Here is a 17,669-nt window from a genome sequence, read left to right on the forward strand (position 1 = left end):
TACACATAAACCTATGAAGTAGTTTAGCAAAAAGATCATTCTCAAATGTCAAGGGAGAAGCCTGTGTAAGTTTAAATACGTACAGGGTAAACCGAACCACAGCAGATTTGACTTGCCTTGCTGAAACTGCTCTAGCACCATCTGCAGGTTGGAGAGGGAAACTGCATACTGGTTCACTTGTTCCTGTGAGGTACGGAGCTGCATCAGGGCTTCATCCCTCTGACGGGCAACAGTGTTTAACTGCTCCTGCAAGGACTCCACCTGCAGACTAGCTTGGTGGCTGCAAGGGTTAAAAAAAGAATTACAGAATCCTGCCAAAACCCAACTGTAAAATGGTAATTTCCTGAAAGGGCTTTCCCTTACAAGAGGGAATATTTTAATAATGCGCACTTGAATTTATAGTACACGCAGGACTCAGAAAGAGGCAGTTCTCAAATTCTCAGTAGGGAGAAAACTGGAGTTTGAAGCTTTAATTTATTGTAATAAAATAACATAACGCTTTGCATTTTTAGGCTTGAAGTAAATCTGTTTTGCATCAGGGATAAAGTGCAAGTGCTCCATTTCATGCTATTTCTTATGGACACTTTTGTAAAGAAAGTGAAAAAGTTTCTGTTCTCATTATATGTGCTTCTTTAAATATGTATATTATATAATATATATATTGTGGCATACAGAAATTTTTCATTGTGCTGATTACTAGTGAAACTCAATAGTTGTGTAATGCTCCAAAATACACGTCTCTAAATTACTGGAAAATATAAAATAGTCAATGAAATGTCTGCACCTTTTCTCCATGAAACAAAACATAGAAATATTGAGTCCATAAGCCCCTATTTTGTTTATTTTTAAATAAAAAAAATGAAAATGAGTTATAATTCTTTCCCTCTTTTGACATCTGCTTATAGAGATGGTGCGATGTGTAGCTGCTGAAACCATGAGCAAGCAGCTAGCAGGTACCACGCCTGTAGCTTTACCTCGCACTCTCCACAGCGCTGGAAGAGGAAGCCAGTTTTTCTTCCAGGAGCACAACTTTCCTCCTCAGCTCGGCCTCGCGGTCCTCAGCCGCCACGGCCTCTCGGGTGTAGGAGTCCTCGATCTCAATCAGGTGAGTGCGCAGCCTCTCCAGCTCCTGCTTCAGGCGCTGCTCCTTGTCCTTCATGTGCTGCAGCTGAGGGCACAGTCCAGTGGGTGAAATACTGCCCCCTGGAGGACCTGTCTTAATACCCCAGCAGTGCCTTCTGACTGTTTTTGCCCATGCGAACATCAGATTATTCAAGGGTTAAAATGACTATTTTACTGTCAACTCTCACATACGGATTCAATTTAACTCTTGAATGTATTAAGGGACAAAGGCATTGGGAAGGAATGTATAGCGTTTGCCAAGTCGTACATGCCCGAATCACTGTTTGGGATATAAGAAATCCTTCGAATGAGACGTAAAACCGAGGTCCTGACTCTCTGTGGTCGTTAAAAATCCCAGGGCGTTTCTCGAAAAGAGTAGGGGTGTAACCCCGGCGTCCTGGCCAAATTTCCAATTGGCCCTTACCAATCATGGCCTCCTAATAATCCCCATCTATGAATTGGCTACATTACTCTGCGCTCCTCCCCTCTGATAGCCGATGTGTGGTGAGCGTTCTGGCGCACTATGGCTGCCGTCGCATCATCCAGGTGGATGCTGCACATTGGTGGTGGTGGAGGGGAGTCCCCATTACCTGTAAAGCGCTTTGAGTGGAGTGTCCAGAAAAAGCGCTATATAAGTGTAAGCAATTATTTATTATTATTATTTATTATTATTATTATTATTATTATTATAAGAAGAACAGAATTTGGGTCTTGGGTTTATTTTGATTGATCATCATTAAAAACTATTTCCATATTGCTAACAGAACCTGGAAATGTAAATTCTTCTTCATGACAGTGGTTGCAATTTAGCTACTCAAACTTGACTTCTTAATCAGTATTGTAATATAAGGAGGAATGTGCAGGAAATATTTGAGTACCTTAAATATTAAAACAAAACATGAACAGCCACACATTTTACTTCTGTCACAGTACCAGAGAGATGGATAATAAATATTTTAGGCTTTTTCAGGAAGGAGTTTCTACTCCAATTTACACCATCTGGGTCCATTTACAAATAAATTATGCATCAGTCTTACCTCATTCTGTAAAGCACTAGTTTCCATCTGTTTCTGTTTCAGGGCTAACATCACTTGGTCTCTCTCCTGTTGAAATTTCACAGCTTTCTCTTGCATTGACTTGACTTCATTCAACAACTGGTTTAGTTCCCCTGACTTTCCCTGTTAGAAACACAATATGTGGGATTAAACCCAGATTTTGTGGTTACGCAAAACTAAAGGGAAAATTTGCAAAGAACGGGCAAAAACTGCAGTATCCAGATGTGCAAAGTTTATAGACTTATCTAAGAACACTTGTGGCAGTAATTTCTGCCAAGGATGCCTCTATCAAATATTGACTCAGGGGATAAATACTTATGCAGTTATTTTATTTCTAATTAATTTAGGAGGACATTATAGTGTTTCAATGGCAACAATCTCAATTAAATACATAATTTCATTATTTTAACAATAAAATGTAAAAATTCCAAGAGGGTGAATATTTTTGATAACCACTGTACATCACATCAGAAAATGCAGATTTGTTGTTTTGCACTGTGCTCAAGTCTGTAGAAAACAGTGTTCTCAGCAGATGTAGCAAAAATATTTTAGAGATTCTTTAAGGTTCAGTTTGAATACTATAAAGTGAAATTAAGTTCTCATGTATCCACATAACAACATGGACCTACCTGCTCTCTTTCCTTAAGCATTTTCTCCAGTGCAGATGCTTTCTCCTTCATAGAATTCGATTCAAACTCCTTCTCTCTCAACATCATGGAAAACTGCATGTTAGTCTCCTGCAAAGCTCTGAATTCTGTCTCCTTCTCTCTGGACTTCGCTATTATTTGCTCGTTCTCATCTTTCAGTTTCCGAATGTCCATTTCTAAAATCAGAGTTCTCTCTTTAAGGTTGGTCACTGCCTGCTTCAACACTTCATTGTCGTTTTCTTTGTTTCTCAGGCTCTCACTCACAGAGCTTAGCTGGTCCCCTTTGGATTTAATCAAGAGGTCCTTTTCTCTGAGAGACGTCTGCAGGGCCCCCAACTTGTCCTTGGCCTGCCTGATCTCTGCCGCTGCTTCTTCGTGTCCCCTCTGCTCGCTCTCAGAGGCCGAAGCTATAGAATTGGACAATCGGTGGTTATTTTCTTGGAGAGTCCTTATAACAGTTTCCTTCTCCTGTAGGATGTTTTGTAGATGTTCCTGCTCCCTTTGCAATCTTTTCACTTTATCTTCCTGCTCCAGTGGTGTTGTGACTTTACAGGCCGCTTCACTCACACTAGGAGTGCCCGAATCAGGACTGCTTGCGACCAGGTCAAGTTTTCCTAGCAGCACATCCTTAGTGTTGCTCAGCTGGCAGATGGTTTGCTGAACCTGAGCAAGTTCCTGACTCAGGTTCCCTAGCTTCTTTTCCTTCTGCTCGTAACCCTGGATCAACCTATTGTAGTCGACTGAAAGTTTGGAGTTACAATCGCTATCAGCCGAGATCTGGCTTTGCAATTTTATAAGCTCCTCTTGCAGCTGTGCAGATTCATGCTGCATGTTCTTGACGGTAGTGATGACCTGCTGCTTCCACTCCTCCATCTTTTTGACTTGCTGTTTTAAGGTATCCCTCTCCTGAAGAAGCTCTTCAAACTGATTGCTACTCACACCACTTGATTGGGCCTCAGACCCGGAGTTTGAGGTCTGGAGGACAGTCAGCAGTGTTTGGCACTTTTGTGTCAACGCATCTATCTCAATGTCCTTCTCCCTGATAATCCTGGAGAGGTTCTGGATTGTCTCTCGTACCATTTCTTGGCTCCCAGTGTCGCTCATATTGGACAACCTCTGATTTTCTTCTTGAAGCTTCAGGAGAGCAGCTTCTTTGGCTGCGACAATATCCATGATTCTATGGTAGTCCGACTTCAACTGGCTGTTCTCTCGCGTCTTTTCGTTTAGCACTGCCAACACTTGTTCTCTTTCCACCGCATAAGCTTGAAGTTGCTGCTGGAGGTACATGATGTCCTGCATGTGTGATCCAGCAGACACCCTTGCATGAAGAGCTTGTATCTCCAGATCCTTCTGCTGGACGATCTGGGAGAGTTTGCCCACTTCGTCTTTGGAAACGACCAGCTGATCCAGCTGTTTGGTCAATGACACATTCTTCTCATTGAGAAGGTTAATCTCTATCTCTTTTTCTTTGATCCCCTTAACCAATCTTTCTATTTCCACTTTGGAGAAATCATGCTTCTCATTTCCATTCTCAACATTCATTGACTGAGTTTTATCTTCTTGCAAAATATTAGAGGAATCGGTGTTGATCACCTGTGTTTCCCTCTGTTGCTTCAATTGATCAATAGATTCCTGAAGGTGAACAATCTCTTGGTCTTTCTCAGAAATCAGTTTTTCATAATTCAAAGTCAATTGCTCATGCCGCATTTTGGCCTGATTTAATTCATTTTGTTGCATCTGAATAGACTGCTGAGATTGCAGAAGGCTTCCTTTTTGTTCCTCCATTACTTTCTTAAGAGCCAAAATCTCTTCTTCCAAGTGGTTATTTTTGCTTTTTAGCTGTGTGATCTCAGTTTCCAGTTCTGTAATTATATCCAAAGTTTTAGGCTCAGCAATAGGTTGAGGTCTGCTTTGCTGGTCCCTCAACCGGTCAATTTCTTCTTTGAGATGACTATTTTCTTCCTTCATCACACCAAGCTGCTTTTCTTTCTCGTCAAGTAAGTGCTTAATCATGTCCCCTTCTTTGGCTGCCCTGGCACATTTTTCAAGCTCCTCCTGTGTTTCGCCTACCCTTTCCTTGAGCTTCTCTATAAATGCTTCTTTCTCTTTGATCACCTCTGTCAGCTGTTTCTGCCCACATAAACTCGTTGATAGTATCTCACTGGTTTGTTGGTGATCGGCTGCCATTTGTTCGATCTCTCGTTTCAGGTCCGAAATTTCACAGTCCTTCTCCTGATTCAGCTTAACCATGCGCTCATGCTCAGTCTGCAAAGCTGTGGCATCCATGCTCCGGGCCTTTGTAAGCTCCATAATAGTCTGCTGGTATTGCCGGGCCTGTTCTGCTAACCTGTTTTCAGCTTGGTTAAGCTCAGCTTCCAGCTGCCTCTTTTCTAGCCTTAAAGCTTCTACTTTCGTGTCTCTCTCCAAGGAGGCCTTTTTTAAAGCAGCCTGGAGATCCTGAACCTGGCGACTCAATCCTTCCTGCTTCACTGTTGCCTCCGTATGCGCCGCTTTAAGCTTTTTATTTTCCATTTTAAGTTCATAATTTGCAGTTGAAACCTTTTCCAGCAAACCTTTGTTTTCGGACATTTCCTGCTTCAGTTCTGACATCTCCTTTTCCTTTTGCTGTAGCAGCTGTTCCTGCTGCTCGTCACGAACGGCACTCTTGCTCGACCCGGCAAGCTCCGACCTGGCCGCGGAAAGTTGCTCCTCTGTTTCCTGCAGCTGTTTCTTCAGCTCCGAGTTCTCCTTCCGAAGGTGGGAGCTGTCCTCCTGCAGCCTCTTCAGCTTATCCTTCAGGTCCCCGACGGTGCTCTCCAGCTGCTGCCTGACCATGTGCATGTCATTGAGAGCAAAGGCGCTCTGGCTCAGTTTCTCTCTCTGCTGCTCCAGCTCCTGCTGCATCGCTGCCTGGTCCTTCTGCTGCTTTCTTGAGCTCTCCAGTTCAGACTGCAGACGGCAAATAGAAGCATCTGCATCTTTACGCTGCTGGGCCAGCTGATCCTTGAGTGAAATCAGGTGCTACAAAATAAGAAGAAATCATTATTGTGACTTACCTACATAAAACAATTTATCTCCCCTTAGATCCTAGTTGATGCAAGTGATTCATACCCCTGATACTGCAGTTGTGAATGTTTTTTATCTAGGGATGTTATTTCTTAATCTGTAGCATAACACGAAGGATGATGAACTATAACTGACCATATTGGCTTCCTGATTCTGCCTGTCCAGCTCCTCCACTTCTGCTGCCAGCCTGTCCTTCTCCATGGCACCCTCTGTAAAGGCCAGTTCCTTTTCTTGCAACTTGCTTCTCAGTTCTTCCACCTCTAGCAGGACGGCATCCAGCTCCTCGTTTTTTCTGGTACCATTCTCCTGCATTTCTTGAGATTTCAGCCTTTCAAGAAGCTCAAGCTGAAAAATAGGGCAAAAGTATCACAACTGAACAGTAACATGATACATACATGCAACAGAAATGAGATAAAGTGATAAAGTAGTTAAGCCTTTCAGTGCTCAGCTCATAGTGAATCCTTTTCCCAACAAATGACCCAAACTATTCATAATAGGTGCTGTTGTTAAGCAATGAAATTGTGTATCTCAATACCAATTTTGAAGCTCAACAAGGAAACACTGACTTCAAGTCACAAAAAATGCAGATGTATCCCGGACAGAACACTGCAGGAAATGGTTTATAGTCCGCCAAGAAAAATGTGCATTTTGCTGCACCAAGTTTGGATGATTCTGAGAAGAGAGTCTCAATGGAATTCTGCTGTGGTTTTTCATTAGCTATAGATACAGTCTGATGGCTGCTGCTGCACACCACAAACTGTCAACCAATACAACGTGGAGTACAGATGGAGGGCTGTACTCTCACCTCCTGCCCCGCCTTACTTCCACATGTACACCAGCATATATCCAACTCCAAGAGTGTAGCAGATCCCAGCAATAACCAAAGGTCATTTCTGATTTATACAAACAGGGACAGATTCTGCAGTAGATCAATAATTCTCCTGAGTAGCATGGATTTCTTAAGTTTTTCAAGGACAAACTACCTAAACACACAAGCCAGATGGGCAGAATGCCCTCTTCACTGTAACCCATGTTCTGTTCATGCTGGAAATACAAGTATAGTATCATTCGGCATTTAAATCATTCATTTTACCTCAGTATTTGGCCACCTAATTTAAAAATTGGCACAGAACAAACAGGATGGAAAAAAATATAATTCAATCCAAGATTCACTAATAATGTTTATATGATATATATAATTTAAGAATTGCTAGATTAAGATATTTAAGAAGAATGGATAGAAACAAATATAGCCACTGGCTGAGACGGAACTGTTCTTGACTTCTACCAACCTTCTGTTGCTCCAGCTCCTCCTTCTCTTTCCTCATGGACTCAATTATAGTATTGAGTTCTAGAATGTCTGCGTGTTCTACTTCTGCTTGGGACTCAGTCTGGTAAAACAAAAAAAAAAGCTTTCACAGTCATGCTCAAGTAAAGCAGTTAAAGGAAAATTGTACTTGCCCGTAAACACAATAAGGGCAAGAGTCGGGGACTGGCATTCTTAAATGTCAACTCAGAATCAAGCTAAATCAAAATGACTTTTCATACACTGTCACATTTCATTGTCCTGCTATTTTTTAAGAAATATTTTTTTAATTTAATCTCTCTTCCTTTCAAAATATCAGTGCATTGTGCTTTTCTCTGATTTCTTCCTAGAAGCTTTCTGCAGTGGGTTATTCTAGCATAATATATAAATGTGCAAAATGCATCACACTGCTATTTTTCTCCCAGGGTTGGAAATTAACTTTGTGGTGTTGACCACTTAGGACAGCAGGCAGATGATCTAGTGGACCACTGGAGATTTTAACGGCATATTTTTCTAAAAGAATAATTACAATAAATCCAGTACATGAAAAATTGTAAACACAAATTGGGATGATTCTCATTTAGCAAAATAGAATATAAATTACATTATAAAACATAAGCATCACGTTATAAAATATAAAAAAACAACCAATTATAATTTAAACAAACACTATCTCAAACATTTAACAATACAAAGAAATGCAGACAGTACAAATTACTCTTAACATTTCATTATATAGCCTGCAAATGCCTCAATTACATATTATCAAGTTGTCAACATACCGCACTGAGACTGTTCAGCCTTGATATCTCCTTTTCTGCTGCTGCAATCAAGAGAAGAATAATTAAATCGTATCAGCTGTCATAACTCAACAGTTTAGCAAAAATGCTTTTGAATTACAACAGTGCAAGTTGTTAAAAACATTGTGCAACAGGAACTTTTTTTTATCACATCTTTCTGGATCAAATCTAGAAGACAAGAGTTACCTGACAGAGCTTTCTTCAATCCAGTGATCTCATTCTCAAGGTGTGATTTATGCATAGCTTTCTCTTCCTGTTCTTTAACTCTAGTCTGAAGTTCTTCAACAGAGTTCTGCAGTCTTCGATAATTTTGCATCAGCTGGTTGTTCTCTGCTTCGGCAAGTTCCTTTTCCTGCAACAGTGCAGTCTGCTTCTTTCGTGAGGCAGCGAGACTCTCTGCCATACTCTTCAGCTTCTTCTCCTGCTCTTGTGCACTCTCCTCCAGGGCTTGGATTGTCCTCTGCAGCTCCAACACTTGGGAATGCTCCTGGGTTCCCGTGCTGGAACCACCTGAAACAAAACACAACATATAAAACACTGATGATCAGAAATACAAAAATGTATCTACATATATGAATTCAGTCCAATTTCAAGTTTGACATTTCAGATAAAAACATATCTGTCTCAATACACAATGGTGTAAAGTTTTAGAAATAACCCTCTGGCTTGCTTTGCAAATTTCCAATATTTTCAGAAAAGGTTTGAAAGTTAGAACTTCAAAGCTCCTCTATTGTCATACAAGCTTTTCATTTTCCGTTAAGATCAGTAAGGTCACCTGCTAGCACAGAACACGCATGCTGCGTCTATGAAAATGTACCTCACCTACATTCGACCTGAGACACACCTCTCTGGAGGTAACCAAATTACGTCTTTTTTTTCCTCTTATTGCTCAACAGATGCAAATCATAGCTGTTTGTGACAGTCATGGCAGCCAGCTTAAAACTACAACATCTGATTCCAGAAAGTAACAAAAGAGTCTGATCATAACATTTTCATTCATGGTTTACATTGAGATATCAATGCCTGATGTCACCTTAGTAATAATCAGGCTTAAGTTTAAACATCGTAAACAGGATATTTACGATCTTATCTTCTAGGATCAGCTACAGTATGTATTCACAGAGTCTCGGATCAGCGCCCGACGCTTGTGATGATGTCTAGTTAGCTGTAGAAAGTAGGAGATGTCTGACACCTGCTTGCAGCTGCTCTTCAAGCTCCTCAATTCTCTCCTCGTACTCCGCCAGCTCCTCCCTATGTCGACGCGTGATCTCTGCCGTTTTCTGTCTGTGCGCGTCCTGCAGTACAGAGAGCTCGTGCTGATGTTCATCAATGTCCCGGCTCATAGTCTCCTTCAGCTCCTGGAATGGGGGGGGAGGGAATGGGGAAAGAGACATCCTGAACTACACAGGGTAAAGATAAGCGCCACGGAAAAGACAAAAATGATTCCCAACTTGTTCCCTCTGCATCACAGGTCAAAACCAAAGCAAACAACTGCAGAATCATCCATAGCTCATGGCAAACAAAACCCAAGAGCATGCTGAATAGTAAGTGAAGAACCTGGACCGTAAATTTATCTATTAAAAAAAACAAGATTATTTTTTTCTAACATTTTAACACTAATATAATAAAAAGTATTCTGAGATCTGTTCACCATAAAAACATACTGCATAAAACCTGATGCACTGGGCTCTTTAAAATATAAGAATGCAAAGCAGAAGTAAGAAGAATAACACTCCTGTTTCTCTTACCTTAATAGTTCTTTGGAGTGCCTGCACATCACTCTGGTCAGTACTGACTGCTCCCTGAGTCTTAGAAGTCTTTAAAAATAAAGATTGGTACAAATCACAGACTGAGCACCTTTGCCACGTGACCAGCAAACATCATACTGTAGGTCTCGGGGCACGATCTAAGAATCCGACAGAATCGCCTCCAATGAGCAAACATAACTCCTTTTAGTATATAAACCTAAAAAAACATACTGCTTAGTAGGGCAGGGCGATATACCAAAAATTTACCGCTACCAACGTTAAGAATCTCTCGCCGATCTAATTTTGCTGATGCCGGTATGTTTGGTCAAAGCTTTCCTCACAGTGTGCTTTTATGACCAGTCCCCTTAAAAAACTACAACAGCCAGTCATCACATCCAGTCATATGCTTCTGCCTCGTCCAACCTTCCTTCTTCATTCCTAACACAAAAAAGCGTGCCGGGCATGAGACAACACGAGCGCTTATGCTGAACCCCAGTCAGGCAGGGATGACTCAAGTACAAATGAAGACGGGCTGGTATCTAAAAAAGATGCAGTGTCGATCGTTTGGTCATATTTTGGTTTTAGCAAACAGGATACTGAACAAAGAGAAGTCAGATGTAAACTCTGTCGGAAAACTGTTTGTGTGCCCAAACGTAACACGAGCAACTCGTTTCATCACTTGAAACACAACCATGTCGTGGAATATGAAGAGTGCAAAAAAAAAAAGAGAAAGACTGACACGTGCACTCATGGCCGAAGTGATTCCCCCAAACAGCTGTCTCTAACACAAGATGAGGTGTGTGCAGCTTTAATAGTTTTGCATATTTAAAACATGATCTTTCAGCGTATCATGTAATCATATAATTTCAAGGGTTTTAAAAAAATTATCGTTAATTTATCGTTATCGAGGTAAATGTGTGAAATTATCGTGATACTGATTTGAGGTCATATCGCCCAGCCCTACTGCTTAGTAAACATCACTCAGTTCACAACTTCTGAAATCAGTTTCCAAGTTTCCAAAGCATTTTCAATGAATTATGAAAGAAGCGCCTGTGCAAAGTGTTTGAGAGCACTTCCCTTAAGTAATTTAATGAGTCAACAGCGTGGCAAAGTAGGAAGAATTTAGAATACAGCCAGCGTGTCCTTGAGAGGTGGGAAGAAACTAGAGAACAGAAAAACATGTAGACTCCACCCTGAACTTAACCCAGGAGCCTTGAACTGTGAGGCCACAGTTCTTAACCATGTCACCGCTCTGAAAAAAGGGACCATTTCAAATAGTGACCTGTGATAGATGCTTCCAGTGAGAAACCTCTGATTCAAGTCGAGACACTTCATTAGACAGCCTATTGATCTCTTGCTGAGACCAGATGACATCTCCAAAGTCCATCTCGTCCCCCTGGAAGCCTGGGTGAGGCCCTTGGGTTGGGAGGAAGGAGGCTGTTGTGCTGGTGGGCAGGACAGCTGGTTCTGTGGGCTGTGCAGCCATCTGGAGCTTCTGCACTTCATCCTGAAGGCTATTCTGCCTGGCTTTCAGATGGCTGATCTCCACCTGAAATATGAATTTCATTACAAAACCGCACAGTTTTAAAATACTGTACAGATGCCAAATTCAGAGAGATATTCAACGTAATGTGGCTTGAAGAATCCATGTCCATAAAGTGAAGCCAACAGCTGTCTTGATAGCAAAAGTCCAAGTGTGAAGACACTGCTGTGACTGCAGCTATCCACCATACCTCCTTCTGCTGCAGCAGAGATCGGTATTGGGATGACTGCTGTTTTATCTGAATCTCTGCAGCCTCATGCTTCTCTTCGAGTTCCAAGTGAATCTTCCTCAACCTTTCATACTGGAAAACAAACAGGACAAGCAATGAGTGTTTTTCAAGTCCTTGCTGTGGCTTCATACAAAGTTTAGTCTTGACTTCAAAATCGTCTTGCTTACCTAAAGGGCTCTATATGGGATGGCACCTCAGTACCTGACTTACCACTATCCTACTCCTCACATTGCAACCTGAGTTCATCTAATTCTGATCTCCTGTTTGTCCCCCAAGACCATTTACATACTATGGGTGATAGGGCCTTCTCTTGCTATGCCCCAGAGGTCTGGAATTCTAAGGATATCAGAGTCACCTTCCCTGGGCTCTTTCAAGTCTAGACTTAAAATCTTCTTCTTTAGAAGGGATTTTATTTAACTGCATCTGTGTCTGCCTCTGTGCTTTCCTATATAAATTTAGTTTATTATGATTTTTCTGCAAGTTATCACAAATGAACATCACATATGAAATGCAAACTCTTGTAACATAATACAGAGAATGACCATTTCACTCTAACACAAACTGCTTGCTGTGGGATCATATGAAATCAATTTCCCTTTAAGCAGAGAAGTAAATAGAAGAATTTGTCAAGAAGCAAACTTTCAGAGTAAGAACAATATTTCTTATAAGTGTATTACAGTCTTCAAACATTATTAACAGTGGTTTTCATTGTCTATCTAGTAAATGAGCTGCAGATAATTCCATTATTAAGAGCCTAGTAGTCTATGACGCATCAGGGAGCGACTACTGGGCAGGCCAAAACATCCTGTTACTGTCTTCAAAATGTAGGTGAATTTCGTAACTAGAATCTAGGCTTAAGAAATCGGGAAAAGGGTGATATTATATACCACTGTTAGTACTGCGGTACCTGACACTGGATTGTCATTACCCCTGAAGTTGATTTCAGACCTGTGTAGATTCATGACTACCCTGTTGGTACTGCGACACCTGACACTGGATCGTCATTACCTCTGATTTCAGATCTGTGTAGACTGATGACTACCCTGCTGGTACTGCTGTAGCTGACACTGGATTGTTATTACCTTTGAACTTGATTTCAGATCTGTGTAGATTCATGACTACCCTGCCGGGGTACCTGACACTGGACTGTCATTACCTCCGATTTCAGAGCTGTATAGGTTGATTCCACTTCCATTAGTTTTGAGTTGGAGACATGTAGTTCAGTAGCAGCATCTGGAAAAGGAAACCAGCAGATACAACATGAAGTTTTAAACAGATGCTCAAGCCAAACCAACTAACAAATTGCTAAATAATATACTGTCCATGGCAGAGCCCCACCCTGAAAAGATCCACTGAAGTCATTTAAAACCTAAGACACTACGATAATAATCCAATACATCTCTTTAATTGTACTTTGATTTAAGCTTAGATGCACATGAACATTTTTAAATAGACTCCAATAATTTTGGAGTTAAAAACTAACCTACAATAGGAACTGTTTCTATTTGAACTAAACTTATTACCATAAAAATGTAACTGATGTACACATCATTAAAAAGAGGGCATGACACAATAAAAAATCATAAATATGTGATTAACTTTTCTATCATGTTTTTGAATAAAAAGGAACTTGCAATGTTATGATATAAAAAACTGTAAATGTATTTTAGTAACACATTTAGTATCTTTTTTCACAACAAAACCACAATTACAAAGATTTTCAAGAACAAGGTTATACCAATGTTGTTAAAAAAAACACTTAAAACAGTTATAAAACTTTGTTAGTTTATTCCTCATCATAAGTTTTCATTATTGCTCTTTATAAAAGATAGGAAAGGAACAAGAGTTCTGATAGACTGAACTTCAGAGAAAAAAAATGCAGATCAAAACAACAAAAACAAGGCTTTCATGCCATGCTTAGGCAACTCTTGGTTTTGTATAAATGTGTTTTCCACTTACGTAAACAATCTTATGGTCGTTTTTTTTGGAGCAGATCTTTTATAAGCCTTGTTAGTATAATTTCTCTCAGAGTCAGAGGTACACTGACAGACCAGTATCTGCTACAGCCCAGTTGTGTGGCCACAAAGCACAGAAAAACAGCTGCCACTGCTAAAGTAAGCTCTAAAGAAATGTGCCCAGCCTTGAGCAGTTATCTAATCATAAACAGAAAGCTAAATCAGGATCTCTCTGGAAATGACTTTATCAGTTTCTTAATGTTTTTTTTACTAAATCAAAATACTTTTCTTTATATTGCTTGCACTTCAAAGGAAAATTGAGTAAGTGGCACCCGAGATGGGATTTCCCCTCTGCTATCTGCCCCATGTTCTAAAAAGGTCCAAGAAGTATAAAGCCACTAACTGCCGAGCCAATCCTTACACAGAAGCTCAAAGAAAACGTCTGCGAGCTTTTACCCTAAACAATGCCCTCACTAAATGCATAACCAGGGAATCAACCTTTACAAAGTCTTTTGTTCACAAAATCATCATGATGCAAACTGCAATTTGTACACATAAGGTACTTAAATTGCCTTATTAGACACTGATTAGAGGATAATCAAGAAATTCAGGTTTAAATGTTAAGTTTGCTTTCTCTTGCCCTCTCAGAAACAAAGAGGCTAAGCAGCTTTTTACAAGCACTGCCAAACCTGGCATCAACTGAGCTGAATGACACAGCAACAAGTAAGGATGTGCTCGTCTCTGTGTTTCAATACTATCATAACGGCCATCGTATCTTTTGCACTGAAAATAAAAGACTAATCAGCCTTTATATTCACCTTTTTCAATACATCCCACCACTCTGACTCTGAAGGAAGAGAAGCAGTGTTGAACTATAAGGTAAATTCAATTCAACTTTATTGGTCCACTTTACAGGTGGATAGTATAATGAAAAGCGTTTCTCATTAGTCCGTCAGGTGCAGTATATAAGGAACAGCAGACAAGACAATAGACAGTAAACACAATAACAATGTGAACAACAAGTATGGTACTAGTATGATATATCTGTTAAAATGAACCAATATATAATCCCCTGTACTGTGTGAGGTGGGGGTCACATGTGCTCCATCATTGGCATCAAAGTAAACTTAGAAAGTAGGCATTGATACCCATTCTCTACAATAAGGGTATGATAATAGATAACACACTGGTTACTTCTGGCACTGTTTCTGTCACTTTTTATGCCACAAAGATGACAAAAAATGTCAGTTTGTCAAACACTCAACATGATAATTGAATATTACATTTAGAATATTTAATATTAAACTTATTTCTTTAGAAACCCTTCCACTCTCAGATGTCATTTTATTAGTGTGACTTTTTCCTAAGGGCTGATCCTCAAATGAACAGTTCAAAGTTCCTAGTAGACAGTGAACGTTGAAAGCAAACACCAACAGCTGTTGTCTCTTCAGTAAAACTGCACAGATCACATTTTAAGCTTCATAACCTGCCTTTTCTTTTGATTTGGATAAACATGAACATCAAACAAATACTGAAGAAAACAAAGAGGAAAAGGTGAAAAACAGAAAAGAAGGCTATATACATATATGTCTGGCATTTTTTTGGTTTACTATGAAATGTAAATATTCGAAATTGTGCAAATATGGTAACCCACCATGTCTCTGTGAATAATCCCTTCCCATGTCTCATAAAAGAACAGGACCCCAGTGCTATTGGAAAATCACACTTGCATAAGGTAGTCAACACTTAACTGCCCCTCCCTTGAACGTGGGCTGAAAAACATTCTAAGGACTTAACAGTCTGAAATGTGCAAAAAGGCATATTTTACATCCCAAGCCAAACATTAGAAAGACAAACACTATATTTGAATTTCACACAGAAATTAAGTTTTGGAAAATGAATCTTAAAATGGGGTATCTTAAAAGCGAGCGACCCCGGAGCCTGCCAAAATTCAAAATGAGGCAAATTCACAGATGGGCTTCCCAAACCTAAATGAGAAAATGTTGTATGACACCACAGGGACGGTAAAAGTTACACAAAGAAAGGTAAAAAAAGACACAAACAGACGTATTTGCAATAATGGTCAAAGTCAAGGCAAGAATTTGCAAGACAATGGTGTCATTAGAGGAACTGTATGTAACGCTGCGTTCCATGATTATGAGAAACTGACACTGACTGGGGTTAATCCCAATTAGGACTTGTGTAGCAAGACAGTAAGCACCCCACTGAGTATTTACCTTACAGACTTCCACGCTTCAGTGATGTGCGTGTGGGAGAGACGGTGGATACACCGACCTCAACACTGAAGGTGCTGAGGGCGAGCAGAGTTCCCGATTCGGAGAAGACTAAGAATACTACGCTGCACTCACCTCCCACTTCCTCCGTCCCCTCCAGGAGAATGTCTTTGGTAAAGCTGGATAGCTGGCCGGTGAACGAGGACAGGCTTCCCCCGACCTGTCCGAGAGACTGACCCAGCCCAGAGCCGAGCCCTCCGAGCCACGAAGACATCGTTGCAACAAAAGACGAACTCGTTTAAAAAGGGCGACGGTTGGCGACAACGACGGGAACGGAGCATTCAACGCCTGCTCTTTTCGTTTCCTGTCCGATACAAGTCAAAATACAGTCCCATCTAAAGGGAAGCCGCTACAGCGACAACTCGTGTGGTGTTACCCAGCTTTGCGACTCATGCTGCCGGCTACATACCACTGGAAAACTCGCGGCTTGTTAAAACGACGGCACCAAAGATACAATTACAAAAGCTAAGTCAAAAAAGAATGGCAGTTACAGTTACGTTAGATCACAGTAAAATATGCAAGGTGCGCCAAATACCACAGCTCGCTCTTCTGCCCCCTCTAAGTTTCTGTAACAGCTGTGTTTTTATTTTCAATGCTCAGCACAAACTGATGATATCCCCCTGCCAACTCGACGGCGGCCATGACAGCCAGAGCTCCTCGGGATACGTGGACAGTCGGTAAAGCCACCATGGCATCATGGGACACCGGAGGACCAACAAGTCTCTCGGAAGCTGTTGGGTTAAATGTGTTTGTAAATAGCTTGAAGCCGTCCGTGTCCGTCTAGTGGCAGTGGGTGGTTTGTAATTTGCTTGTTTCTCTTTTAAAATAATACAAAGGTCTTGTGTTACTGTGAATACACGTCCATATTTAAATGCCGCAGTGCGAATGTGCCGGCTGCATATAGATGACAGCATTAATTCATTTTAAAACCTTCTGAACTGGCATAATTACACATACAGTAGTACAACGTCAGTAATTTCGCACTACATAATTTCTTTTATAAAGGCTTTATGTGAGAATTATAGTGTGCTTAAGTACAATTGACAGAATACCATATGCCCCTGGAGAGTTATCTTGGGTGATGTTAGCATATACTACTTACTGTATATGCTAATATTTCTAATAAAGAGTTATGTTTTTGTTCAGCTTGAGGTACTTCATCCGTTTTTTCCTTGATAAACACCTGAGTCAAATATTGATTGAGATATATGCCACTTCCCTTTCAACATCTAAATTTCCCATTTTTATCACTGAAAAAACTTTACTTCATTTATTTTATTGCTTAATACTGAAGAACTTTTAGCCTCCATTGCAATGTTATTTTCTTTACCTCTCTTGAGGTAATACTCCTTTTAACCTGTGCCTGCAGTTCATTATACTCAGTTTCTTTAAATAGGTCCTGTTCTTTTTTTATCCCCAAACAGTTTGAATAGTGATATGCTTCTCCTTGTATTCTTCTCAACTGAAAAACCATTTCACCATCTACCTGATTTTGATTTACTTGTGGGATGGATCTGTTCTGTGCTTTAAGTAGAATATATTTAACCTGTTGCCATCCACAGACTCTAGCTTCCCCCCCCCCCCATCTCATTCCTTCCTAGTCTGCTTTACTCTAATTGTAAGCTTTTGTTTTGGACTACATCACATTGTCATCAGTGGAACTGGATTATGGTAGCTTTCATAGCTGTCATGTAGTTTATATTCTGGGAATTTTCCAGGGTGCTCCACATGTTGCACAAGTCACAAAATGCAAGCCTGAGGGCTACTTCACTAGGCCTCTTAATTAAACAAGTTATTTTCCCAGGTTTAAAGACTCATATTTTGTTCAATATATCCTGCTGCACTGTAAGAAGCAAATATGAAGAATGGTACAAGTACAAAAAAATTAAAATAACAAAACACAC

At 40.4% G+C, this 17,669-nt stretch overlaps 1 protein-coding gene across 1 annotated transcript in view; it reads right to left on the minus strand.

The window, feature by feature from the left end:
* trip11 (thyroid hormone receptor interactor 11) overlaps positions 1 to 16,666 on the minus strand; it is a 28,327-nt gene extending 11,661 nt beyond the window's left edge. The window contains exons 1-14 of the mRNA XM_088648660.1: positions 15,841 to 16,666; positions 12,673 to 12,749; positions 11,478 to 11,588; positions 11,027 to 11,293; positions 9,745 to 9,813; positions 9,189 to 9,354; positions 8,183 to 8,506; positions 7,979 to 8,019; positions 7,183 to 7,281; positions 6,026 to 6,235; positions 2,807 to 5,845; positions 2,160 to 2,300; positions 975 to 1,168; positions 117 to 280 (exon numbers count right to left, since the gene is read on the minus strand). Coding sequence (XP_088504786.1) covers positions 117 to 280; positions 975 to 1,168; positions 2,160 to 2,300; positions 2,807 to 5,845; positions 6,026 to 6,235; positions 7,183 to 7,281; positions 7,979 to 8,019; positions 8,183 to 8,506; positions 9,189 to 9,354; positions 9,745 to 9,813; positions 11,027 to 11,293; positions 11,478 to 11,588; positions 12,673 to 12,749; positions 15,841 to 15,979 — 5,041 coding nt within the window. The 5' untranslated portion in view covers positions 15,980 to 16,666. The remainder of the gene's footprint in view (positions 1 to 116; positions 281 to 974; positions 1,169 to 2,159; positions 2,301 to 2,806; positions 5,846 to 6,025; positions 6,236 to 7,182; positions 7,282 to 7,978; positions 8,020 to 8,182; positions 8,507 to 9,188; positions 9,355 to 9,744; positions 9,814 to 11,026; positions 11,294 to 11,477; positions 11,589 to 12,672; positions 12,750 to 15,840) is intronic.
* Positions 16,667 to 17,669: the final 1,003 nt, after the last annotated feature.

This window comes from Lepisosteus platostomus, chromosome 10 (assembly GCF_059453375.1).
Source record: "Lepisosteus platostomus isolate fLepPlt1 chromosome 10, fLepPlt1.hap1, whole genome shotgun sequence".
Classification (NCBI taxonomy): Eukaryota; Metazoa; Chordata; class Actinopteri; order Semionotiformes; family Lepisosteidae; genus Lepisosteus; species Lepisosteus platostomus.